This window comes from Heterocephalus glaber, unplaced genomic scaffold, assembly GCF_053883595.1.
Source record: "Heterocephalus glaber isolate CG9 unplaced genomic scaffold, H.glaber_assembly_v1.0 deba00001614, whole genome shotgun sequence".
NCBI classification, from domain to species: Eukaryota; Metazoa; Chordata; class Mammalia; order Rodentia; family Bathyergidae; genus Heterocephalus; species Heterocephalus glaber.
The window spans coordinates 728,225-756,188 of NW_028258385.1; the positions used below are offsets into that span (position 1 = coordinate 728,225).

Here is a 27,964-nt window from a genome sequence, read left to right on the forward strand (position 1 = left end):
TCCTGTTCCTCCAAAAGTGTCCTTTTTGTAAATTACAGCCATACATTATAGTAATGGGTGAAAAGAGTGAAATTCAAAAAGTACAGTACTGTAGTTGGGAAAGAAGGCTTGGTAGCATGCCCCTGGGCCCCTCCCCTTTACTAACTTCCAGACATCTCCTGCAAAAGTGTCCCTCCCTGCCCTGAGAACCTCCGAAGCTCCTGCTCTTCTGATGCAAGGCTGCTGGCACCATGGCCATCTGGGTCACTAGGAGGAATCTGGAGGCTTCTAAGCCCTGCCCCCCCACACCTGACAAGGGTTTAAGGGAAACAATGTGATACTCTCCCGAGTCGCTGTCAGGAGTGGGGCCCTCCAAAACAGGCAAGGGGACCTGGGGTGGGGCAAGCTCTTCTCCTTTCTGTGTGAGTGCAGCCTACACTGGGCCAAGCTAAACGTCTTCCCCTTAAGACTCCAACACATTTCAGGACTAACACATCTGGCTCAGAGCCGAGGATGTGAAGAATGCCTGCGGATTTACTATGTTATGCCTCTGCATGCAGACCATGAACTGTGACACAATTCAGCCACAAGAACACAATGGTTACTGACAGCAGCTCAACACTCACACTTCTTTCCACCCTTCCTTCTACTCCAGCTAAGGGTGTTCAATACTGGGTCAGCCTGGCTGATCGCCAAAGCATCTACAAAATCATCATCCCCTCTTCCACAGGGGCGTCCTCTTGTTATTTATGTGAAGTCAGATTTTTCTCAGATTTAAAGAACTTTTCTCCAAACGCTGCACACATGAATCCTGCTTTTCGATCAGAACTTTGTAACACTGCTTTGTGTGGCTCCTGGTAAGAACTGGTGTTCACACACTTCTTCATTGGCACAGGACAGCCACGCGACGGACCCCTTCCACCCTCTGCGCAGCCCGAGCTGGGGCTCATTGTGCACCCGAGTCTCCAGCGTGCTGGTGGACCCTGTACAAGTAGACTGCGGAACCACCGAAGCTTTCTCCTCCCTCCACGAGCGGCTCGACAACGGCTAACTGCATGCGTGTCGGGACGCGATCTCCACAGCCCGCTGTCTTCCAGACCTGTCCGCCGGGGTCCACAGTGACAGCGGCATTCAGTCCAGCGGCAACAGTCGGCGGAGAACAAAAGGCAACGCGTCCTCTCCTCCCCCTCCTCCCTCCCGGCTGACAGAGCGCGGACCCACCTTAGAGAGCTGCCGGCGCAGGCTGAAGCGCTGCACCATGGTGGCAGGCGACGGCGGCTCCTAGCCCACAGAGCCCCTGTCCCGGGAGAACCGCCCGCGGGACCTCCAGTGGGACATCGCGTCGGCCCAGGTCCCAGAGGTCGAAGACTGGGCGACAGGGTTGAAGCGCACGGGGCAGGCGGGGCGCAGGCGGGACCCAGGCGGAGCAGAGCCGCCCTGCACTTCCTGTGAGTCAGCGAGGGTCCGGCTAGGACCACCCCTTCTCTGTGCCCCGCCCCCGCCGCTGCCACAGGGTGCAGGGCCCAGGGTGCCACCTGAGACCAGGCGGGTGGACCTGCTGGTCAGGTCTGAGCGCCAGCGGCCACCCAGGCACAGGCTGCCTGGGCTCGGCCTGCCCCGTCCCACCAGGGACTCGGGGACCTGGAAACGGGGACCAGGAGAGGCCCGAGGCAGGTGCATCCACGGCTGCCCAGCACAGCAACTCCTGAGCCACACTCCCCGGAGGCTCCAGGGTGACCGCCCCCTCTCATCGTGGTCGGGACAAAGTAACTTAGGCACACGAGGAACCGCTGGGGGACACTGGTGCGAGCCCAGAGGTGCTAAGATGACAGCCCCAGGGCAGGGTGATGTAGGTAAACGCAAGGACCCAGGGTGGAGCTGCACTCCTCAACAGATGAGTGCGATCATTACATCATTAGTACCTCAAACACGTACTAGTAAAAAATAAAAATAAAAAAGATGTGCTCCACGGAAACTTCCCACCCTGTGCTCCTCAGCTGGCGCATCCCTGCAGACTGGGCAGAGCCTGTGGGAACACAGTGCTTCTCCTGCCCAGGCGGGTCACCTTCCTAGGAACTGGTGCCTGCACCACACCACAGCCTGTCGGAAGGGCCTACTATGTGCAGCCCTCTGCGAGGAATTTCTCCCCATTCTTCCACTGACTTCTCAAAAACAACTCTCAAGTTCTATTAGTATCTAGACTCTTCAGGCAAGTACATCAGGAATCCCTTCTCTAAATCTCAGTATTAATATAAGGAAATTGTACAGTGTCACTAATCTTTTTCTTCAGGCAAGAAAAAGCAAAGAGTGATTTTAAAACAAAGGACAGGTCTCTGAACAATGGTTATTTTCAGTTATGCCCCATCACATGTTGCTAGTTCCCAGCTATCAATAAATGATACATGTTTCTAAATCCACCAGAAAATGACACATATACTTCATAATATCTCAAGAGGATCAGAGAAAAAGCACCAAATTCAAATAATCAGATGGCAGGGCTCTCAAAATTACTTTAATGCCTAAGATAACCTAATTTTTGAACTAACTTTTTTTTTAAAGTTTTGTGAGACACGGTCTTGCTGTTTAATCCAGGCTGGCCTCAAACTCATGGCAATCTTCCTGCCTCAGCCTCCCAATTGTTGGGATTATAGGTGTGTACCACCATGCCTGGCTTAAACATTTAATTCCACATGGAAAGTAGGTGGAGAACCTGAGTTGTTTTTTGTTTGTATTTGCTTCTTAAATGGTAAGAATATGAGCACCTCCATTTTTTTCCTTATAGAAAAATTGAACAGGGTACTCTGAAATCTCCTGAGAGAGCAGGAAGGATTAATGAGGAGCTGGTGTGGAAGTTCCTTACAAAAAGATACACTTTCTTAAACATGATGTGTTTGTGATATAAGACTAGAATTTCTTATCATTGCTGTATGATTCTTTGTATTCAAAAAAGAAAAACGAAGAGGAGGAGGAAGAGGAAGAAGGAGAGAGGAGGAGGAGGAGGAGGAAGAGGAGGGGGAGGAAAACATGTCAAAAGAATACAGATCCAGGCATACATCAAGTATCAATCATGAACTGAGAGGGGTATAAACCCTTAAACTTCCAGATACACACAAAGGATGGTAAGGATAGAAAGGACAGTGTCTCCTTTCTATGAGAACAAACTCATTTTCTGCCCATTAAAATAAAGATGAAAGTCCAATGGCTTAGCTGCAACTAATCCTGTTAAAGATGATGAGATGATGGCCATTAAGTCATTGAAAACAGAAAAGATCCTCAGTAAACTGAACTGTGAGGAAAAACTAAGAATCTCTAAATCTGGTCTATTTTGAGGAGTCTAGCAGCTTTTTGGATGAAAATAATAGAAGGAAAGACAGAAATAAAAAGCCTAGAGAAATGCAACAGTTTTGCAGCCATTCCTTTACTACTCCAGGACCCAAATAACAATGTATTTGTCTGTGACCAAGATCCTCAACACTTTATGACTTGTGTAGAAGCAGACAAAAACCACAAATGGGCTCTTAATCTTTTTGGATCAATACGCCATGAGTTAGAAGCCATTGGTTCGGTGCAGAACAACACAGGGAATTCGTGAATGTACATCGTAGTTTGGACATTGTTCCCAGGGTCTCCAGACTTTATCTGACGACCTTGTTGCCATCAGGACTGAAGAACTGAGTGTCAAACACTTAGAAATCTTGTCTTCTGCTTTCCACACAGGTAACACTTTTTAGTAAAACAAACAAGAAAACACTTATCTTTTACATCTTTGCCCCACCTCCTAATATATTTCCCTTATTTATCAAATAATCTATTTGCATTGGAAAATCATCTTTCTGTACATTTTGAACTTGTTTGAAAAATCTTTCAGGTTTTTCTTCCTTATCACTTTAGAGGAAAAATTATTTTCTTTGAATCAGTACATGTAACCTCACATTAGAGGCAATATTAACACTTAACTTTCTAGATATTTTCTACACATGTATAAATATATACATAAAAATACAAAGACTATTCTGTGATTTGCTTTTTAACTAAAACACATACATATGTATCATGAGTACCTTGGACAAATACTTATGAAATTCAAATATTCATCCAAATTCGCTGTTTTTATATTCAAAACAATTGTCCCACCCTCCATCATAATCCTGTTCTTGAAATGTCATATAAAAACTATTTTCAAAAATAAATATTAGTTGAATATACTACAAACTACTCTTACAGAGAAAAGAACAAAAAAGTTCAAAGAGATTTTCAAACTTGTCCCAAATCATGAGAGTTAGAACCGGACCTCAAAATGTTCACTTTGCACAACAGTGCTCTATTACATCTCTTTCCTTTTTTTTTTATTTTAGCAATTTTAAATGCACTAGGAATACTGCTAGAATACTGCTTAAGCCATCTGTCAGTATACTTTTCTGGTAAACTGGCTTAGTCATGGCTAAGTTTACCTGAAGCCTCCCGGCACACCTCCAGTGGTATGATTATAGGTACTCCCTTATCTCTGCGGGCCCCAGACTTGGAACAGAGTATATGAAATAAATCTTACTAGTCAGATATTACTGTGAGTTTTAACCAGCTTCCTGTGATAATCTAGTAGAAGTAACTGTTCCAGCTACCAATCAATAAAACTATAAAAATTTAACAGGCTCTTCTTATGCAATATATCCGCAATTCAGAACAAGCATGTAGGACACCAGACATGGACAGGTATGGAATGAAGCACTGCCTCATTTAAGGAGGTCAAATCTAGGAAGCAAACAGTAAACTCACATAGAGCATAGTAAATGCTATAGCAATAACTTAATAGGGACAAGGAAAACATAAAGGAGTGATAAACTTTGGGATAGGACAAGCCTTAAAGGTAGAGTCTGGAGACTGGATAGGAATTCTGCAAATGGAAAAATAAGGGAAAGGCATCGATATAGAGAAAATACACAAGGAAAGACACAAAGGTGAAACAAGCAGTAAGCAAGTTTTTCCACATGAACCAGGCAGTGTGTTACCAGGCCAATGCCTTCACAAGTTTTACTTGTTTACACAGTAAGAATATAAATCATTACAAAATTCATTATTTCTCTTTTTTTAATTGTACACAATTGTAAATGACTTTCCTTCAAAGTGCCCAATGGAAATGGCTCAACGTTAACATGCAGAATGGGATAGGTTCTATCTTTCAGAAGTTAGGGCTATCTTAGTTACAGTCTACCTTTAAAGCCAGAAGGGAGAGCATAAATTTCCAAGAAGTCTATCACTATAAATTGCCTTGAAAGTAGTGCAATTTATTAGGCAGTAAAAAGTTAAGGGGCTACCCACTTTCTGGTCCCCCTTCTGTCTCTCTTAGACAGAAGCTATCTTTCTCTTAAATTTTTCCTACTCTTAACCTCCACTGTTCCTAGAATTTATTCTTTGATTATTCTTTGATTTTAGAGAACACAAACTTGGCGTTTTGGGTATCTAGCACGTTGGGAGTTATCATAGTTCCCTTACATTATTTGGATTATTTAATGGTCATATATCATGCGCCCTATACCAACACTATCTCAAAAAACAAAGTTAAAAGATGTTGATAAAAAAATGAGTGCATAACTACATTACATCCTCTAATTAATCTTAACAATTAATTTAGAAAGTAGCTGAGTTTGCCAAGTAAGTTCTTCGTCTTGGTGACCTGGACATTGATCTTCCAAATATGCTAAGTTAAGTCTGCTTCCTTTTATAAAAGCAGTATTTTGGGTTCTACCTAAACATTCCTTTCCCTAAAAAAACTTCATGTCATACACTGCCTACAGTGAATGCATAACAGGAAGAAAGGGAGAGGGAGAGGAGGAGAAGGCTCATTCAAGAGGCTTCTGATCAGCTCCTTATTCCTATCCTACTAACCCACTGAATACAGTTATTGACTAGTCTATGAAGGTATTTTTCAGAAATGGAATTTCCACACCCCTCTGTCATCTCTTACACAGATGATAGTCAAGAATTAATTTTCCAAACATATACTTATTTTACATATTTTTTCTTACTAAATTTCTCTCTGAAGATGGTTCCTTGAAATTAAGTACAGATCTTAACTGTACAGCAATAAATTTATAATAGGGCCAGGATTTAGCTCAGTGGTTTCGCTGACTGCTGAGCAAGTGCAAGGACCTGAGCTCGATCCCCAGTACCAAAAAAAAAAATTTATAATACACATACATGTAGAAGCACATATATGCTTTTGCTCATATTTTCATAATTCATCCACATAGTTGTAACAGTTCTCTACTGCAACATGATATTGCATTGTATGAAGTCAATTTTATTAATGAAATAAATATATATATGCATTCACTGTACACATACATATCTATACATAGTGCTTGACACACAACCATATGAAGATATAGAATGCTTAGTGTCCACATTAAAATACAGAATATTTCCAGCCCTAGAAAGCCCCTAATCTCCTTACTGCTTTCTCTCCTCCAGAGGTAACCATAACCATGACTTCTATTGCCATGCATTAAATTTGCCTATCCTTAAATTTCATATAAAAGAATCCAGATGGCTAAGACTGGAAGACTGTTGTTCCAGCCCAGCCTGGACAACTAAAGGACTTAGTGCAATGCTGTCTCAAAAAACAAACAAATAAAAAACAAAAAAGAAAGAAAATCTTTTGTGTTTCTTTTGTTTATCTTTTTTTTGTTTTTGTTTTTTTTTGGTACGAGGGATCAAACTCGGGTCCTTGAGCTTGTGAGGCAGGTGGCAGAACTACTAAGCTAAATCCCTGGCCCCCTCTTTTATTCATCTTAGCTTTGAATTTATGTACACAGTTGTGTCTAGAAGTTCTTTTTCTTTAAATTGTTACATAGTATTTCATTATATGAATATTCCACTATTATGAACTGAATTTGTCCATTCTGCTTCTGGATCTGGGCTGTATTGATTTTTTCCTATTATAAATTCGCTATAAAATTCTTTGTACAAATCCTTAATAGACTAAACACTGTTTAAGCTTAGCAGATATCAGTAAACAGTTTTCACTGCGGCTGTACCAATTTATACTCCTATAGTAACATATGGATGGTTCCAGTTGTTCTACATCTTAGCCAATCTTCGTGTAGTATTTTTTTGTTTTAATTTGGTGGATGATTCAGGGCATGTCACTGTAGTCGTGTGTGTGTGTCTGTGTGTGTGCATGTAGACATTCGCAGGGCTGGGCATGGAACCCAGGGACTTATGCATGCTAAATGAGTTACATCCTTAGCTCTCACCTATCTTTTGAAGAAGTTTCTTAGCACTTTGTTGTCATTAGACAAAGCTATTTTTTAAATCTCTTTAAGTTGCCTCTCATGTTTCCTATATCCTTCCAAGTATCTATACAATGCCAGTCTCCTTGACTATTAACATTGTCCTCTAGTAAACTTACCACATAGCTATTTAACCTTTCAGCATGACTAAGTATATAACCATTCATTATATTTGTGTTTATGCACCTACTAAGCGCCAAACAATTTATGTGATTATTACAGCACTTCTTATGTAGCAAAAAACACCCAGCAGGATGCCTATGAAATATTTAACCACTGTAAAATCAAGTCCCTCATATAGTTTACAAGGTTTTCATGGGCTGGTCCCCACTTTGCCTCTATATACAGCTCACATTATTCTCAACTGAACCCCAAAATCTCAGCTTAGGTTCCTGCTCCTTCAGGAGGAAAGCCTTCTCTGTTAACCCTCACCAACTTCTTTCCTAACTTACCAGTCCGTTCTTCTTCCCTACACTATGTTGTAATTTGCCTGTCCACATCTGCTTATCAGAATGTGAGTTCTTTAGGAACAGAGATCCCATCAGACACATAGTGATATTCGCTGAATGATGAAGCAATGTTCAATGCTCTATAAAACTTTTGTTTTTTTTTTTTTGAGACAAGGTCTTGCTGTATAGTTTAGGTTGCCTTGAACTCACTATGTAGCCCAAGCTGGCCTCCAACTCACAGGATTCTCCTGCCTCAGTCTCCCAAGTGCTGGGATTACCATACCCATCCCAGCTCTACAAAACTTACAACTTCTAAAAGAGTGGATTTCTGCCTTTCTCCCTCATCTACATCCCCTATCTGTAACTCTCTTATCTTTTAACCTAATTTTTATTTGTTCTTCTTTTCCATTATAAGAGTTAACTTTATTATCCTTTCATCATTTATCTCCCATTTATAAATGGTTAATATTTAACACTTCCCAGTAATATATGTTCCCTATAAAAGTTTAGAAAATACAGTGAATATAAAGAATAAGACAGAACTTATTTATAATATAACCATGAAGAAATAATCATTACTAGTGTTTTGATAAATTTCCACCTGGGCTCTTTCCTTGTTTAAAACAAAACAACCTTTATTCATAAACAAGCAAAAAAATTCATGAATTGTGATCTTCCTTTTTAGAGGACAGAAGACTAGAATTATTTTGTATGTAGTTTATTGTAGGACGCAATCTTGATTACTGATATTTAAATTGTACTAATTTTTGTACTATCTATATTTACATTAAAACAGTACTAATTTTATAACTTTAACAATCTAATGTTCTTGTCTTTGATTACCATTAAGTATAAGTTCTTACTGAATGTTTAAAATGAGAAAGCTTTGTGCTCTTTGACAGAAAAAAAATATGCTACCAAAGCAAATCTATGATGTTTCAAAAGTTTTTCTATTACATTTGTATGGGAACATTATTTAGTATTTACCAAAAAAACCCAATTACTTTTCTTGGTGAGCTCACCAAGTTAAATTTCTGTCTGTGATTAAGGGAAAATACTTATTTACAGTAACATATAAAATATATCAGTTTCCTTGAGCCATTTCAGATTGAATCTTATTACAACAAGTCCCTGACTTATGAATATTCGAGTCACAAATTTTCACAGATGAACCGACCTCACATTAGGAACATTCCTAGTTTAGCTCATGTGTCTACCTTACCATTTTAAGGTAACTGTAAAAGTAAAAATAATCTACAGTTATTTGTGTATGTTAGGTTTTTTATAATGCTTTACATTGTATATTTGTATCAAAAGTGTGTAAGACTCATTTTGTTGGACTTGCAAACATCCAATTTACAAATGTTCTCCTGAAATAGAACTTGTTCATAAGTCAGGGACTACTGTCTCATGAGAGACTTATCCCAAAAACCAATGCTCATTGTTACTTGTACAGAAAAAAAAAATCCTTGTTTTTAGATTATAAGAGTTATGATCACAGTTACTACTTCATTTCCACCTTTATTGTTGCATATCAGACATCATGCAAAATACCGGAATGCATGAAAAACTTCAGATGAAAGAATCTCTACAAGATTTTAAAAGTTACAATAAAAAAAATTGCTGAGGAAAAAGTTTAAATATAGGATTGCAAAATGCTAAAAGAGCCTTCTATAATCGAATCACCTTTTGAATGAAAACATAAAACTTGCTTCTGATTTTAAGTTATTTTACCAGTGTTCACATGGGAAAACTAATACTTCACGGTTGTGTTTTGTTTTTTTGCTACCAGGGATCGAACTTGGGACCTTACGCTTTTGAGGCAGGTGCCAGAACCACTGAGCTAAATCCCTGGCTCACTTCAACAGTTTTTTGCTGTCATTTGAAAGTCTTTGTTATATTAACCTCAGGTCACAGAATATGAGCCCAATCCTGTTCAAATCATAGAATACTAACTTCGGAACAGAAGATTTAAAGGTTATTTAGTCCAGACTCCCTCATCTCTCCAGACTTTCAGCATCTGAAGCCATGTACTGTCATCTTGATTTCTGGGAGGCACTTAATTACAGGTTGACAGCTATAGAGCAAGGAAGTAGCCTCAGAAAAGTGAAAAGAATACCCCACCATTATATCTGTGGGTCAGCTAAGACTAGAAAACAAGTTTCTAAACTCCAGTCCAATGATTTTTTTCTTATTTTCTGAGCTGAATAAGTCTGTGAGCATTGGTTTTATTTTTTAATTATATAAGTGTGTTCACTTTCGGTTGCTATGACAAAATGTATGACATAAGCCATTTAAAGGAGGAAGGGTTTATTTTGTCTCAAAATTTCACAATTTCAGGCAATAGCTGGCTCCACTGTGGTTTTTCCAACTCAGTACTGAGAATTGAATCTAGGGAGACTCTACTATGAGCCACACCCATAGCCCTTTCATCTTTTATTTTGAGATAGGGTCTCACTAAGTTGCTCAAGCTGGCTTCAAACTTGCCCTCCTCTGCTGTAGTCTCCTAAGTGCTGGGATGACAGGTATGCACCACCACACCTGGCTGGCTCCATTGCTATTAGACCTGTGGTGAGGCAGAAATATCATAGCAGAGAGTGTGGCAGGCTGGGGACAAGATGCAGTGCCCACACTCATCCTCATCACCTACTCCCTTCACTCAGGCCCCACCTCCTGAGTCTCATCCCCTCCGAGTAGCAATATCCAGTCCTGAACCCTTCACTGGGCAAACTCAGTGAGGGTTAGTGCCCTTGGGATCCGATCATGTAACAAAGCCCCCTCTCCACACTACTGCACTGTGGACCAGCCAAGCCTTCAACACACATGGGCCTCTGGGGACCACTTCCTAGCCGAAGCCGAACAGGAAGTCCTTTTTGAACACTCACTCAGCTGTTGTAACTGCTGCTATCATTGGCACATGCTTTTTTACTATGAACTTGCAGGCTTATGCACTATAAAGGTATATAAGTATTACGTTGGGGTTAGTTTGGTTTTTAATGTAATATACTGCATTATATGCAATCTCCTTTTAAAACAATTCAGTGGGGTGGGTAATTGATGAGATGTTGATTACAGGATATAGATCAGTTAGATCCTACGCACAAGTTCAAGAGTTCTATTGTGACGAAAATTAATGACAATATATTATATTCCTAAAAAATGCTAAGAGTAAAATTTTAAGTATTCCCATCATAAAAATAGTAACTATATAATAACTAATAATAACTAAGGTAATTTCCACATGAATAACTCATCTTAGCTATTCTACAATGTATATATTTCAAAACATCACAATATACATGATGCATATTTATAATTTTTTCAGTTAAAATAAAAGTTTTTTAAAAATCAACAATTTACAAAGATATTATTGTCAGTATATGTGGTTTACCCTACTTATTTTACATATATATTTTTAATTGCTGCAGAATATTTCCCAGAACAAAGAGTGATGCAGCCATTCTCATGATGACCTGTAGGCTATTTCCACATTTCTGCTTATACAAACAATGCTGCCTGAGGACGCCTGCTTTTGCAGGTGTGAGTTCTCTAGGTTAGAAATTCACATGCTCCATGCTCAAGGTACAGTCCAAATCATTTTCACTAGTGGAAGCCCATCTACTCCACTCTTTGTCATTCCCATGGCTTCTCAGCTCACTTCAGTCTCTGAAAAGCTGACCTATGGACAGGGAGTTGTTACACTCTTGTCATTGCTCCTTGGAATCGCACAACACTTGGTTTTCATGCACTAAAGCTGTCTTTCACTCTGGGGGTGGTGGTGTCACCTGTGATGCCAGTTCTCTGGGAGGCTGAGGCTGAAGGATGGCAAACTTGAGCTTAGTATAGGTAACTTAGTGACTTAGCAAGATCTGTTCAAAATGAATTAAAAAGAAGCTAGGGATGTAGCTCAGCATGAAAACCCTGGGTTCAATCAAAGAAAGACAAAGAAAAAATTTCCAAAGACCACATAAGAACAGTTAGCAAATCAAGCAACAAAGGATTGTTTAGAAATGTTTTGCCTTGAGGACTGTTTTAGCATTACAAAATGTTCTTTATCTTTAGTAATACTTCTTGTCTTAAGGTCTAACTTACCTGACATTAACAGAGTTCTAACAATTTTTTTTTGGTTAGTGTGTGAATGGTAGAGTTGGCCCTCCTACTCTGTGAGCTCTGAATCCATGAGTTCAACTAACTGAGGGTTAAAAATTCTTAACAGTAATTTTTCTTGCAATATTACCTAAACAGTACAGTATGATAGCCATTTACATAGCACTGACATTGTATTAGGTGTTGTAATCATCTAGTGATGATTTAAAGTATGCAGGAGGATGTCCATGGTTATATGCAAATGCTACTATGTTATGGAAGGAACCTGAGCATCCAGGATTTGGATGTCCATGGGGAGTGTTGGGCCAGAGACCATCCCAGGGACACCAGGAACAAATGCATTCTACCTTCCCATTGCTTTACTTCTATTTTGCTTTGTTTTGTATTTGTTGCATCTGTTCTTTACCTCTTTCTTCTTCTTTTCTATTAAGTAGCTTTTACTTATTCCATTTTTTTCTGTTAGTTTGTTGGATGTTTTTTGTTATTCTTTGAGTAGTTATTCTGAAAATTACAATACACATTTTTACCTTATTACAGTTTACCTTAGCAATTTTCCACATACTAAGTCCTTTAAAATAATGTAATCCATTAACCCTCCACCACTTCTTTTTCCTATTGTTCTTTTTTTTTTGTACCAGTGATTGAACTCGGGACCTTGTGCTTGCAAGGCAGGCACCAGAAAACACTGAGCTAAATCCCCGGCCCCTTTCCTGTTGTTCTTGAATATTTTATTTCTACAGTAAATCTTGCAATAGTCATATTATTTTAAAGTTCCTCTGCTAACTCAAGGAAATTCAGGTAAGATTTGTATACAAAATAAAGTAACAAAGTAATACCACGGCTTGGCTGCCATTTGCAGAAATTTTTACAGGCCCAGAGGTCAGCAGCAGGTTTTCAAAAGTATGTGGCAGCATCCAAGCACTATAGCACTATGTCTGCAGCTGGCATTCCAGGGAATGCATATCCTTCAGCTTCTGGGGTGAAGGAAGGTCCTGCGGAGCACCACAAGAGCCCTGATGCAGCTCGAGGACCCATAAAGCTCTATCTTCAATGGGACCTCAATACTCCTCCCCTTTACTTAGCATTAAGAATCATGATTTTATCCCATCCTTTCCTCCAACTGAAATATTTCCAAGAAGGCTAAAGAATGAGTTCCTACACTGGACAAAAGGAATCTGTAACTAAGCTGTTGAGGTGCCTTAACTTCAAGATGGTGAGTCATACAAAGTTACTATTCCCAGGCCTATGCTGCTCAATGGAGGCAATTTCATATGGTTCAAAGTATAAAACTTAATGAAAACCAGACCTAAATGATACACATAATCCAGATTTCCTTCACCCAAATCAAGAGTTATAAGACCGGGCCGGGGATTTAGCTCAGTGGTTCCGCTGCCTGCCTCACAAGCGCAAGGACCCAAGTTTGATCCCCGGTACCAAAAAAAAAAACAACAAAAAATAAAAACAAAACATTATTCTGGGGCCAGGGATTTAGATCAGTGGTTCCACCGTCTGCCTCACAAGCGCAAGGACCTGAGTTCGATCCCCGGTACCAAAAATAAAAAATTAAAAAAAACCAAATTATTCTGTCTGTGACACATGAGGCCAATGAAAGGAGAATGAAGTTCATGTCTAGGGATTTAATAACATAAATGTGAAACAGAAGATGATTAACCAAACTGACCTTACTAGGAATATTATACTCTCAGTTGTTACAGGGAGAAATAAGAAGATTCCAAGCCTTTGTCTTCTCTGCTTCACAACAGGAGTTCCCCAATTTTAAAGGGTATTGTATGCACCGATAAAAGGGTTGATCTTCATTAAAAATTGGTAGAAATGAAATTTAAAAATTTTTTTTTTTTTAATTTCGGGGACAAAGAAGACTTTAAGGGTGAGCTTACATCAAAGTTTCTTAAAGTTCTCTTCTAATGAATCCTTCCTTAGAAGGGAAGCAACAGATTAAATGGGGAGGACTGAATAGATTTATCTTGACTCTTTACTAAAATTGAATCATAAAACCCATAAACCCACGAAGGCAAAGAGAATGAGAACAGACAGCAGTAGAGATGTCAACAAAACCTTGGAAGGTGAAAAACACACACTTAGGTAATAAGTGACTGGTGAGGGGATGTGGGAAACCAACAAGAAGCCAGCCAATTTATAGGAAACTAGTTCTAAGGTTAGCGCTTATAAATATCAGCAGTTGCTCTGAAAGCAGGGGCCCAGGATAGGCCCAAAAACAGGAGGGTTGAGTATAAGTATTTATAAAAATAGCCCAACAGTTCATTTTCCCAATACAAATGAAAGTGAGTACCAGATGGTTTCTACCTGATTAGACTATAGGGGAGGTGGCTATGGCAAAACTGGCTGGGAAAATGAGCAGGACCTGTCAATTACAAGATCCCAGGACACCGTAAAATAATCCTCAGGATCCCACATGTGGAACTTCTTGCAGGCTCCCACAAAATATGGAAGGCATAAAAGAAGACTGGAAAAAAAAAAAAAAGAAGACTGGAGGGTGCAGGGAGCTCACTATTGTGACTTCCAACAGTAGCCCATGCTATGTTTCCCACATCCAGGGTGTACTTTTTATTTTTGTTTTTATCTTCTTTTTCTCTTGTTCAGCCCAAGTTCACTCTGCAAAGCTGGTTTCTTCCATACCATTCACTCCTCACTTTATTTGGCTTGGCTTGTCCAATTCTTTGTTCCAGGCAAGAAGGATGTGGAATATTTTTGATTGGCGGGCCATTTCTAAAGGAACTACTCTAACAAGATTAAAACAATGAACAAGAGGAACTCTAAACAGAGGCTCTAGTGCTGCTGAAGGCTGGGGTGAGGCATCACTTTGGGGACAGTGGCACTGAAACAACAGATGAGGCCAGCACTTGGGAGGCTGAAGCAGGAGGACTGTCCCAAGTCCAAGCCCAACCTGGACTACATAACAAGAGCCTGTCCCAAAAAACCAAAAAGCAAAACACAATAGATAAAAATGTTAGTACTCTCTTCCAGGACACAAGCAGTTAGGCTCATTATCAAACACCATCACTGACCCAAAGGCAAAGGTATGAACTATTTCTCTGGAAAACCTGACTAAAGAAGAGATTTCTGAATATTAGAAATTTGGGCTCCTGACAATAAACAAGGCCTTGGCCCAGTACTCTACAGGAAAACCTATCCATGAACAAACCCTCACAAAGAGAGCTTCCCACACTATTTCAATGCCTCCTCTGAGTATAAAGAGAAAGCCATGACTGACCAGATATTTGAGGAAAGTCTCTAACATAAAAACAGACTAGAACAGTACAGGTAGCACAGTGGGGGCTGTGAAACTACTACCCTCCACTGACTTGAGTTTGGACAACTGCCTGGCTCAGGACGACTCAGCACGTTACTCACTCTTGTCAGTGTTACCTAGAGACCCAGTGGGTCACTTCAAATGAGATTAGGGAGATTTTTCTTTATATTTTGTATTTTATTATTTTGTGTTGTATTACAATATTGTAATCATTTTTATACAAATATTTTTGAGTTGTGGAATGAATCATCTTGAGTTTCCATTATTTCTAATGGAGAAATTCACTTTGATATACAAGTGCTTTGGATTTACAAGCATGTTTCTGGAATGAATTATGCTCAAAAACCAAGGTTTTACTATATATATATATATTTTACATTAAACAAACTATTGTTTAGTTATGCCTATTTGGGAACATTATAAATAGTATCATATCTTAGTCTTCTAGGATTTGCTTTTTATGCAAAAAATATGTTTCTAAGATTGATCTGTGCTGTGACAAATAACTGTAGCTCATTTGCATTATTTAATTTCTCCCCCATCTTTATTTGTTTTCTTTTTGATAGTTAGGTTATATCCCTGGCTATTTTGCCCTGTTTCCAACATTTTACACATCTCCCTAATCTCATTTGAAGTGAAAGACTCCTCTGCCTTTTTCTCCTCTTCTTCTGCAAATGAGATCTCCTCCACAACCTCTTGCTATTTGGAGACAATACCCATAATCTGGCAGTGTGAAAGACAGAAAGAACCACTGGTGCTGGGAGTGATGGGCTGTAGATCACTATGGCCAGGCCTAACACAAGGAGGATGTGGTGGAGCAAGGCCTGGCCTAGAAGAGGACTATCTTCCTTCCCACCCATTCGCCAGAGAAACATCAAGCATTATCTCCTGCAAACTCTAGTCATTCTCCCTGTTCCAATCAGGCATCCCCTTTTGGTTTCCTTATCTACACTATAAATAAAGGTGCTGAGGATGCGAGCCAAACTTTTTGTCACCTTAGGACAAAGAGTTTCCACCTAGCCTCAGCTATGTAAGCTTTACTGTTGTCTTTGTCTTCTTTGTCTTATTCTTTAAGTTTCTTAATTTCTCACCATCCTTTCTCACTCTGTGAATCCTTTAGCATCACATATTACTCGTATCACAAGATATCGCTAATTTATCAAGTTAAAATGTATTAGAAATGTTTGCTCGCCTTGCAGAACAAGTTACTCGCAATCCAAAGTTTTATTCTATAATTATCTTTTAAAGTAAAGGACATAAAATACAAAGTTTAAGACAGTGACAGAAAGAAACATATTTATAAGAGCATGGTGATATTAATGTTCTGTTAGGTTGTGTAGTAAGTAGTTTCACAGATAATGTAATTTGTTTGTTTGTTTATTTTTTGAGACAGGCTCTTGCTTTACAGTAGCCCAGGCTGGCCTTGAACTCACAGTGATCCTCCTGCCTTGGTCCCTCTAGTGCTGGGATGATAGGTGTGTGCCATCACACTTGGCTTTACAGGTAGTTTATTACTGCATGTCATAGCTTACACGCATTTATTTTTATATGACCAAATTATTACATAATAAAGAATTTAAATATATAGTAATAAATAAATAAGACAAATGTCTAAAATTAATGTTTCTGGATTCCGCTTGAGTCTTCCAGGTCCAAAGGGCAGACAAGTTCCTAGCCTTACAAATGCCAAAAAGGCCCACACTAAGTCATGGCATTGTACAACCTCAGGGTGACAGAGAGGAAGAGAACACTTTAAATTCCAGAGAGAAACAAGGAGTCCCAAGACGATCACAAATCAGAATGGCACCAGACTTTCCAACATCAATACCAGATGCAAGACAACAACAGCACACTGCTTTTACCAAATTCTGTGGGGAAATTATGTGCAATTAAACTCAACACCCAGTTTAGCTACCAATGAAGTATTAAGGTAAAACAAAGAAATTCTGAAATAGGCGTAATTTTTGCCCCTCTTTCTATAAAGATTTTTGGAGAATGTGCTTCATAAAAAGAGAGATAAAGGAATAAAGAGGAAATAAATCCGTTATTTATTAACCAATGAGGGTACCAGGACAAAAGGTGTGTACAAGCCTTGAGTAACTGGTTTAGATGGGAGAAGTGAAAGCCTCAGAAAGACATCCCTAAGGAAAAGAATAACCTGAGAAGACGATTCGATGTCCTGAAAATATTGAGAGATTTGCGATTCTTCAGAATTTGGAGTTGACCAATAGCTACAAATAAAAATTAAAGCAGCGACTGCAAGGACAAGAAGAAACTGTGTGAGAGGGAAACATCCCTAAAGCTCAGATTGGAAATATTTACAGTGGCATAATGTTAACAGCATATTGAAATTTAACTAAATTTCAATTAAATTTAATTAAAGGTTTGGGCAAAAGAGAGGTTAAGAGAGCTAAATTACCATCTTCATGGTGGGAAATCAACATATGTAAAATGACAATAATAGCAGTATGAGGATGTTATTTAGACAAATTCCACAATACAAAATTAAAAAGATCAAAAAGTGGTGCCTGAGGAAAGTGGGAAACAGGATGGGGAATTCTAGTTATTAAAACCAGGCTTTTTTCCTTTTTAAATATTTTCTACTGTGCAATAAACATAAAGTGAAAATAAATTTTCCTTGGGTTAGATATGTTGATGAAAATACCTGTTTGTGAGAGTTTTGAAAACTGGAAGATAGTAGTATATAAATTTATGGAAACTCCTTCCCAAAATATAAAATTTAAAATAACAGATTCACAAGCAAGTAAAATGTTTCATATTCCTAGTGTCAAAAAGCAAAGAGATGATTTTTAAATTCTTGCTTTCAACAATCCTCTAAAAGATTCAGGATATAGATACATATCTGAAAAAATAAGAATTTCTTGCTTTCATGTGTTACTACTGTAGTCTCATCACTGATCTAAGGTCTCAGTTCAGTCTTCCTTTGTCAGAATACTGCTCATAGTTTCCAGTTGTAATTTCCTAAATGGTACTAGCACAATATAGAATTGTGAAGCCACATTGAATGACACAAGATACAATTGACAAGAAGAAAAGAATTACTGGATATAATCTGTGAAAGAGAATGACAGTATTTACAGAAAAGTATTCATATGTGTTTGAAACATCCAAAATTACACAAAAGGGATGACAATATTTTTTACTCTATAAACATTTACACCTCTTAGATTTTTTTTGCCAGTTTCATTGGTAGCTAATTTTTTTAACCTAATTTTAAAGGGAATCCCATTAAAATAGTAAAAAATTAACTCTACGCAGTAAAGACAGGCTACATGTAAGAGTGATACATCTAAATACAAAAGTAGATTTTACTTTAATCACTGATTTCATTTCAACACTAGAGCTATAAATCCTCATAATTATGAAAATAAGCTATAAAAGTCAAAGCAGTCTACTCCAGAAACCTCTGTGCCCTGATACAACAGAAAGTGATGCATAGGCGCAAGCAAGTGCAGACCCAGTGTAGGTACCTGACACTGTGGCCTCAGTGCTTCTGAGCTGCCCTCGGGTCAGAAAGCCTGTTACCCTTCTCATACACTAAACTTGTGCCTGCACAAACAGCCTGAGAAACTTGAGCAAGTTCAGCCTATATGAAGCTCCTAAAGAACACACTAATAGTACAAATATTTATCTGCTTAAACATTTATCTAATTCTAATATTTACTAATTCTATGTTTGGTGTACTTCATCACAAATTATGTAAAGGTAATGTATGATCCCCAAGGGACATGTAAAATGGAAGAAAGTTTATTTAAAAATGTTTTGCAGTGAACAATCATATTTACTACAACAAAATTCTTTTTTCTTCTGTTTTTTCATCATTATAGAAGTCTAGCTGTCGTGGAATCATGGGTATGTGGATGTGTGGTTCCTCAGCCTTTGTTTGATGAACTCTAGGAAACCACTCCAGTCAGCCTATCTGAAAGCCAGGAAATACTGTTGAAAAATCTGTTCTTGTACTAAGTAAGGTGTTACATCCTAAGTCAAATACAAATGATTTTTGTACTATTCAGAAGTTCCTGGAGCTGGGCATGGTGGCACATGCCTGTAATCACAGCACTTGGGAGCTGAGGCAGGAAGATCGCTGAGAATTGAAGGCCAGCCGGGGCTACCTAGTAAGTTCAAGGCCAGCCTAAGTTACAGAGTGAGACTCTGTTTCAAAAAAGCAAAACAAAACAAAAAAGTTCCTTGTGGAAAATTACTTCTTTCTTAGTCTAAATACAGTGTACAACAAAACAAGCCAATGGGTTATGCTAAGAAAACACTGTAAGTACTATATATATTTTTTGGTACTGGGGATCAAACTCTGGTCCTTGCACTTGCGCAGTAGGCAGTGAAACCACTGAGCTAAATCCCTGGCCCATCGTTTATATTTTTATTTCATCCTTTTAATTTTTATTGTTGTTGTACATAACATATAGGAACAATCATACGTGGATTAAACATGTAATTTATAACTAAACATATCAATATTAGACACATGCTTACGAGGTCAGGGAACTGAGTAACTTCGAAGATGGAATCTAGACATACAATAATGCCCTTTGTTCCATTTTCTAAGTATGAGGTCCTAAGAGTCTACACATGGGATTAAGGATAGCCAACAGGGCCAGGGATTTAGCTCAGTGGTTCCGCCACCTGCTTTGCAAGCGCAAGGTCCCGAGTTCGATCCTGATACCGCTCCCCCCCCAAAAAACCCAAAAAGGATAGCCAACAAATGGTAAATACTAATCATCAGTGAACCCTCAACAATGTATACGTAAATGTTTAACACAAGCACTAGTGGCGCCCCAGTAATCTTTCAAAACATTAGAACAGTCAGTTTCAGAGTTCCTAAGAGAAACAGACTGTCATGCTCACAATGTACATGGAGCTTTTGTAACCTGCAATCATGTATGTACACATACATACAACCACGAGGGGTAAAATCTCAAGAGATCTTTCATTATCCTCCCCAAAGAAATATAAAAATTAAGCCTACTTTGACTGAATTTATCCACATTTAAAGGTTTAAAGGTCTAAATTGAGCCAGGTATGACTATACAGGCCTGTAATCCCAGCACTCTGAAAGGCTGAGGCAGGAGGATCACAACGCTAAGTTCAGTGCGAGGGCTCCTCAGAATGAGTAACATGGGAAGTGACCCCAAGAAGATACATCTACTTCAACTAATACTTAAAATGTAATATCTTTACCTGAAATCAACTTTCCAAGGGTATTGTTTAGACCATATTAAAACTACCAAAATGCTTTAACATAGCCAGATATAAGAACTGCTTTGAGTTCATGTTATCATAAGATATATCTTAAAAACAAGCAAAGGAATGAAGAGTGAGGCTCTGTGAAGTTGGAATATCTAAAATTTTTAACAGGTAAACACACTTAAATCAAGTTTCTAAGTCAGATTGTCAACTTGCTATTATTTAGAGCCCAAACAACCTTATTGACCAAAAGTAAAAACCCTTCATTTATTCACTAACCACTGAGTATCTGTAAAGATCAGGATTTAGGCCAGCATTTATTAAGAACTGATTCTAGGGCTGGGGATTTAGCTCAGTGGCTCCGCTGCTTGCCTCACAAGCACAAGGACCCGAGTTCGATCTCCGGTACCAAAAAAAAAAAAAAAAAAAAGAACTGATTCTAGATCTGGTTGCTAAAAAATAAGATTTGGGATTAGGATTTACCAAGAAAATCAGTTTTAAAATACACTGCAGGCAGATACATCAAAGGACACCATGAGCAGTACCTGAAGACACCAGCAGAGGGCCCCCCTGGAGCCATGATTACTAAACCCTCATAAACATCTTTCATACCCCCTGGCACTGTCAATTTCTAAAAAGGTCTAATCTCAAATTAAACTATCAGCATCTGATTAAGGCTCCAGCTTAAAAATCAAATATGGGCATTTCTACATAAAAAATTCTTCCTGAAGACAGAAAAGCAACATGCAAATGTCAAATACTAATGCTTTCAAGACAACAACTTTGCACTATAAGATCAATGTTTTCTTAAAAACTTCAAATTTTTCTAACAGCTACCAGTTCTTCAGAATACTACCTTTAAAAAAAAAATCTGTGAATTTTAATAAAATCATGAAATCACTGGCTCGGCCAAACAACCATTGAAGACAACTTTTAGAGGGAAATGAAGAGAAGACAAAAATACTGTAATTGACAAACTAAGTATACCAAGTTACTGACTCTGTAGACTCTGGAAAGCACTGGCTCCACTTCTGTTAACAGTATGACCAGTCTGGACCATGTGTGTTGCTCTGAGACCACAATTCAGGAAGAAAACTACACGACTGAGATGGAGCTGGTGGCCAAATGTAACTATGCCAATGTTGACGTGGAAGGACACTTCAGGGCTCGCTTCAGCAGCATGTACATGTGAACAGGAAGACAGAGAAGAGTAATCATGGCCTCACACAAGGACACTGGACACATGTGAAGCAATTCATGGTTTCCATGGACCGCTGGGGTTCTTTGTGAAACACTGATGCCAGGAATCTACTTGATGTGGAGTTTTCTGGTAGAACCCAGGGAAGTCAAATTTATTTAGCATCCCAAAGAATCCCAGGATCTCAGGCCTAAGATTAGACATGTAAACTATTCCTCAGATGAGCCTTCGCCTTACGCTGTCTATACAAGGCCTTATAGATGGCTAGATCAGTCTTTTCAGACCCATGACAGCAGAAAGTAGCGTCAAAAGCATGACTTTTGTGTTAATGAACAGCTCAAAGGGAAAAAAAATCAAACTTTCTTAGGTAACAGGCCAGCACTCTTATCTAACCCACCCAGATGGCTAACAACCAGGTAGAGGGGAAAAAAAAAAAAATAAAAGTAATTACTGCTACTAATAACCAGATAACATAATCTGCCAGTAACAGCAGACATGAGCAAAGACAATAAGCCATTTACCCTGACTTCCTACTTATAAGCACTGTGTGGAAGGGGACTGTAGGGACTGATAGCAGTTTTATTGTAGTTTTTTGGCAGTGGATAGAAAAAGCAATGGAAAACAACTTTTTCCTTTATCCAAATTTCTACTTTAAGTGTTAACACCATCAAGGTTCAAATCTTGCTTTAATTAGTTAAGACCAACTGTTTAACTTTTTTTGTTTTAGGACAATTAGTTGGGAGGTTACCAGCTTTTTGACAATGGTGGCCCTTCTAGGATCATCCACACTCCACAGCTCTGTAGTGTACATTGAAATTCAGTATTTCTTGCTGAGAAATGGAAAAAATGGAAATAAAGTCTTTGTAAATAGGGAAGGGTGGAGGGGGTAAAGGGAAGGCTAGGAATGGGGAAAAAATAAGAACCAAGATGCACTATGTAAAGGTACAATTCCCAATGAGAAATGTAATTGTGTTGTATACCTAAAATGTACCAATAAAAGAATTTAACAACAACAACAAAAAAGAAATTCAGTATTTCTTGGTTTCACAAGTCAGAAAGATAACAGAGAAATGATTCTTGCCTTCATTCCCCTTTCATGAGTTGCTAGTAACGGGCTTCCTTTCCCTCCCCAACTTCAACCTAACAGTGCAAAAGTAGCTCCAAGAAAACTGTTTAATTGGCCATCTCACCAAACAAGAGCCTTATTTTTCCAGGGACTGTAAATAATCTTTTTATTATTTTGTTTGGACATCCAAGAAAGAGGATGTTGTCACTCATATTTTAGTGATAAACAATATTAAAAATTACTCTAAGGAATTATAGTATTTTACTTACATTGGTATCCATTTGAAAAATGTGGCAGGAGTTGCTTAAAAATAGTAACATAAGAAATCAAAGTGATGATAACAGACTGTCACTGCTCTTAGGTTTCTGCCTTCAATCAAAAGAGGTGATCTAGTAATCACTATCTAAAAAGAACAACCACCTTTCCCCTCTCTTGCCCCCAGCTTGACAGAACTAGTGCTCTTTACATCACCACCATGAAGAGCAGGGTAAAATGGAGCTCGGCACAGACTCAGAGGAGTCTAGGGAGAGTAATTAGCTGCATAACCCTGGGCAGGTTTCCATACCTCTAAGCCTGTGAAACAAGGGCTTTGATTAGGATCCTCTCTCAGACTTAACAGCTTTGAGTCTTCGTTAGTCACTTGGCAACAGCAAGTGGTCTATTGGCCAAAAGTCATTTGTGTTGCAAGGGACTCATTTTGAAACTCAAGTTTTTTAAATGTTTAGCTTCCTCATGATTACAATTATAAAATCTGAGCCATGACTTCTTATCCCAGTAAGATGTTACTGTGATAAAATGTACTTGCTTAGTTCTTAATAAATATTTGACTTGATCTTTAGCTAATGAGTATTTTATAGTACATATAAACCAATAAATCCTTGCTAAGTCTATTTACAAAAGATTTGCTAGGCTAATTTTAAAAGTCAAACATTCAGGGCTGGGGATTTAGCTCAGTGGTTCCACTGCCTGCCTCGCAAGTGCAAAGACCCAAGTGAGATCCTCAGTACCAAAAAAACAAAAAGTCAACATTCACTTTTTAAAACAATTCTATTTAGGAAAAAGCTATTTTAAATTCTATCTATGCATAAACTTGAGAGGCACAAATTAATGCATAATGTGTATTGTGATACTAAAGTGTTAGAGTTCAAAGCAAAATCTACTCTGGTCATACTGACTATAAGGATCATAGGTCATGATGATACAACATCCACATAAGTCAACTTTTAACAAATATGTACTAAGCTCAATTATGTGCTAACTTGCCAAAGCATCTTGCGATAAAATGCTGTACTGTGATGTGTGAAAAAAAAAAAAGCAATCTGTTCTAGCGACTATCTATACCTAACATTGGTCTGTCTGTGAGACTCTGAAAGCAGGACTTCCTCTCTGTGTTCTGGGTAAACAAAAGCAGTGTGCTCTGGGTGCCAACATTCTCTCTCTGCCCCTAGGATTTGAGATAAAATATCCACATTCCTTGTGAAAAGAAGGGAAATGCAGAATTTAGGCCGCATGGTATAACCCTTTAGGGGTCTCATTACCCAGAGCCTGTGACTATTTCAAAGGAAAACAGGTTCAATTTAAAAAGTGAACTCTACTTGGTATTATGTTGAGTCTTCATCAAGAAGCTGCTGCTTCTGATGAGAATGAATATAACTCAGATTGAAAAACTTTGTGTGCGGCACAGTGTGTGGGGGGGTAATCTTTGAGACAGGAGCTCTCTGTAGTCCAACTTGGCCTTGAACTCATGATTCTCCCATCTCAGCACCCCACGTGCTGGGATTACAGGTGTGCAGCATCACATCCAGCAAACAAATTTAAGAAATGAAACTGAGAGAAGCTCAGCTGGTCCCAGCACCCGGAAGGAAGCTCCCTGCCTCCATCCCAGGCTCCTAGGGCAGAGAAGATGAGCCGGTCCCAGCACCCAGAAGGAAGCTCCCCGCCTCCATCCCAGGCTCCTAGGGCAGAGAACCTCAGCTGGTCCCAGCACCCGGACGGAAGCTACCCCGCTGCCATCCCAAGCTCCTTGGGCAGAGAAGGTGAGCCGCGTGGGTGCCAGAAGCACACCCTCCCCGTGGAAATGAGAAGACACATAAACTAGCCTCAAAAACAGACTTCCAGATCACCTACAGCAACACCAAAGGGAAACGAGATGGAACACTCTGATACTCAACCACCTGGACTCTCTGAACTGGCAACAAAAGAGGATCTGGGAAAAATAAAATCAGAAATAATTACTCAGATAACAGCAAAGATTTTGCTCCTGGTGCAAGACATGATTAATAAACCTAGAGAGGACACAGATAAAAAAATAGAGGATCTGAGGAACATGATGGAATCCCAACATAGGAAACAAATGGAATCCATAAAACAGATACAAACAGATTTCCAAGAGATTAAAAACTCCATCGAAAGTCTGCACAGCAGAATGAACCAACGTGAGGATAGAATTTCACATATGGAAGATAAGATTGCAATTAGTGAGGAGGAAAAGAAAAATTGCTTTAAAATTGTAAGGGAACACGAGAAATCAATCCAGCAGCTGCTAGACGATCCAAAGAAGAATAACATAAGACTGATTGGAGTCAATGAAGAAAGAGGAGAGAGTGCAGATGACATAAAAAAACTCTTCACAGAAGTGATGGCAGAAAACTTCCCAAGGAGGGGAAAAGAGCTTGATGTACAGATAAGTGAGGCATATAGGACTCCAGCTAGCCGTAATCAAAAAAAATCTACACACAGGCATATAATAGTTAGGATTCCAGAAATCCAACAGAAGAACAAAATTCTACAAGCAGTGAGAGAAAAGAAACAAATCACATACAAAGGAAAGCCCATCAGAATCACAGCAGACTTCTCAACGCAAACCGTCAAGACAAGAAGAGCTTGGAGTGATGTATTTCAAGCCCTAAAGGAAAACAGCCTCCAACCCAGATTCATGTACCCTGCAAAACTAGCTTTCAAAATGGATGGAGAAATAAGATACATTCATGATAAAAGAGCACCTCAGGAACTTCATGAATACCAAACCGGCACTCCAAAAAATTTTAGACAATACCCTAGGAAAAGATAATGAGGATCACAACCCCAGGAAACCTAGCAGAATGAATCCATTGGGCGTGACAAATTAAAAACAAAGGGAGAGAATCCAATAAAAAGAAAAAGTCATGACAAGGCTTTTAAAACTTTTAACTTCATCTCCCTAATGAGTGTATAATTCAATCTTATTATTGTACTGATTAGTATTTTTCTGATTCTAGAGTTGCACACCATTCCTTGTGCTATACTGGCTACTTATCATCTTCTTATGTCTACATTTTAATTGGGTTGTCTATTAATGAGCTGTAAGAGTTCTTTATATATTCTGGTCATAGGTTATATGCATTGTAAATATGGTCTCTTTACGGACTACTTTTCATTTTAATGATGTCATTTAAAGTTCTAAATATTGATGGAATGTCATTTATCAGTTTTTTTCTTTTATACATCATGTTTTTGTATCGTAGTTAGTTCTTTATGAATTCATAAATATTTTCCCTTATAATTTCTTCTTAAAGTTTCATACTTTTAGGCTTTCTTATTTAGGTTCATAGATCCCTTCAAGTTATTTTCATGTATGGAAAAAAAGGGTTGAGGTTAATTTTTTATACACAGATACCAGGTGTTCTAGTGCCGTTTGCTGAAAATACTATCTCTTCCTCGGCTCTTGAATTGAGTTTATATTCTATAAAATGCTAATATTAAATGATCTTTCAAAACTCAGTCGACCATATATGTGTGGTTCTATTTCTAGATTCTCTGTTTTATTCCAATGATATATATGTCTTTCCTTTCACCAACACTGCCTTGATTACTGTAGCTTTAGAAGAAGTCTTAAAATTAGGTACTAAACGTCTTCCAACACTGTTTTTGTTTTTGTTTTTAACTTTTCTAGGTCCTTTGTACTCCTAAATAACTTTTAAATTTCAATATCCAATTCCTCATTTATAGCAAGTATACACAGACCTGAATTTTTATATATACCTTGTGTTTTCTAATCCTGCTAAATTCAAGTACAAGTTCTAGGGGCTCCTAGAGACTTCTTAGTATTTTCTCTGTAGATGATCATTTCATCAACATATAAAGATTTTGCTTCTGCCGTGCCAATCCTATCCTAGTTGTGTCATTTTATTGCCAGACTATTTTGGTGGGGACTAGGTTTCAAAGTTTAATGGACAGATAAAGAGTAAGCATATCTGCCCTTGTTCCCCACCTTAAGGAGAAAGCATTGTATCTTCTCCATTCATATAAGGTGTTCTCGCTGGAAGTATGGAATACATGTCTTTAATCTGTTGAGAAGTTTCTGTTCTACTTCTAGGCTCCTGATAGCTTTTACCATGAACAGCTGTAGAATTTAGTCCAATACTTTTGCTCCAACTACTGACAGGATCATATGGCTTTTTCCTTTCCTCTGTTAAAATGATGATTTTTGGAGGTGGATCTTCCAATGCTGAACCAACACTGCCATCCCTATAACAAAACCACTTTCTACATCCTGCCAGATCTGACTTCTAATAGTTTATTTTGTTGAACAAATTTCTATCTATGTTCATACTTTTTTCTTCTATTATCTTTATCCAGTTTTAGGATTAGCACAATGTTGAGTTCCTCAAATGAGGGGAGAAGTGTTCCTTTTTTCTGCTTTAATTGTTTGATATAATGTATCAGTTAAAATATTTATGAGCCTGCTGTTGTCATATAGGTAGGTTTTCAAGCCAGGAATATACTTTCTTTAATAGGTGCTATTCAAACTTTATATTTCCTCCAGAGTTAGTTTCATTAATTTGTCTTCCAAGTTACTTCTTAGAAGTTGTCAAATTTATTTCAAAAATGATTTTTGTAATATGCTTTCTATATCCTTTTAAATTCTATAAAATCTGTGGTAATGTCTCCCAGATCTTAATATTGTAATTTTAAAAATGTATAACTGATATTGTGTAACAGGAAGAAAAGGTCTAAAAGAGCAGGGTAGTTGGGAGGGGTAGGGGAAGGGAGAAAAGGGAAAGGAAAAAATATGAAAAGAGGAAAAAAATGGAAACAAGGTCTTTGCAAATAGGGAAGGGTGGAGGGGGTGAAGGGAGGGCAAAGGAAGGGGAAAAAAAATAAGAACCAAGAGACTCATGTAATGGTACAAGATCCCAATGATGAATGTAACTGTATTTTATACCTAAAATGTACCAGTAAAGTTAATGGGGAAAAGAAAAAGAAATCAACCAATAACAAATGCTGGCGGAGGTGTGGGGAGAAAGGAACCCTTCTCCATTGCTGATGGGAGTGCACTGGTGCAACCACTGTGGAAATCAGTGTGGAGATACCTTAAAGAACTAG

The 27,964-nt window shown here is 38.5% G+C and overlaps 1 protein-coding gene across 3 annotated transcripts in view; it reads right to left on the reverse strand.

The window, feature by feature from the left end:
- The window catches only part of Tmcc1 (transmembrane and coiled-coil domain family 1), a 154,112-nt gene that overhangs the window by 97,841 nt on the left and 28,307 nt on the right, over positions 1 to 27,964 (reverse strand). Inside the window, exon 1 of one of the 3 annotated variants that reach the window (XM_004870463.4) lies at positions 1,201 to 8,474. The exons of the other annotated variants lie outside the window; for them this stretch is intronic. Coding sequence (XP_004870520.1) covers positions 1,201 to 1,239 — 39 coding nt within the window. The 5' untranslated portion in view covers positions 1,240 to 8,474. Of the gene's footprint in view, positions 1 to 1,200; positions 8,475 to 27,964 lie in introns of those variants that run through there. 3 annotated transcript variants of the gene reach the window in all.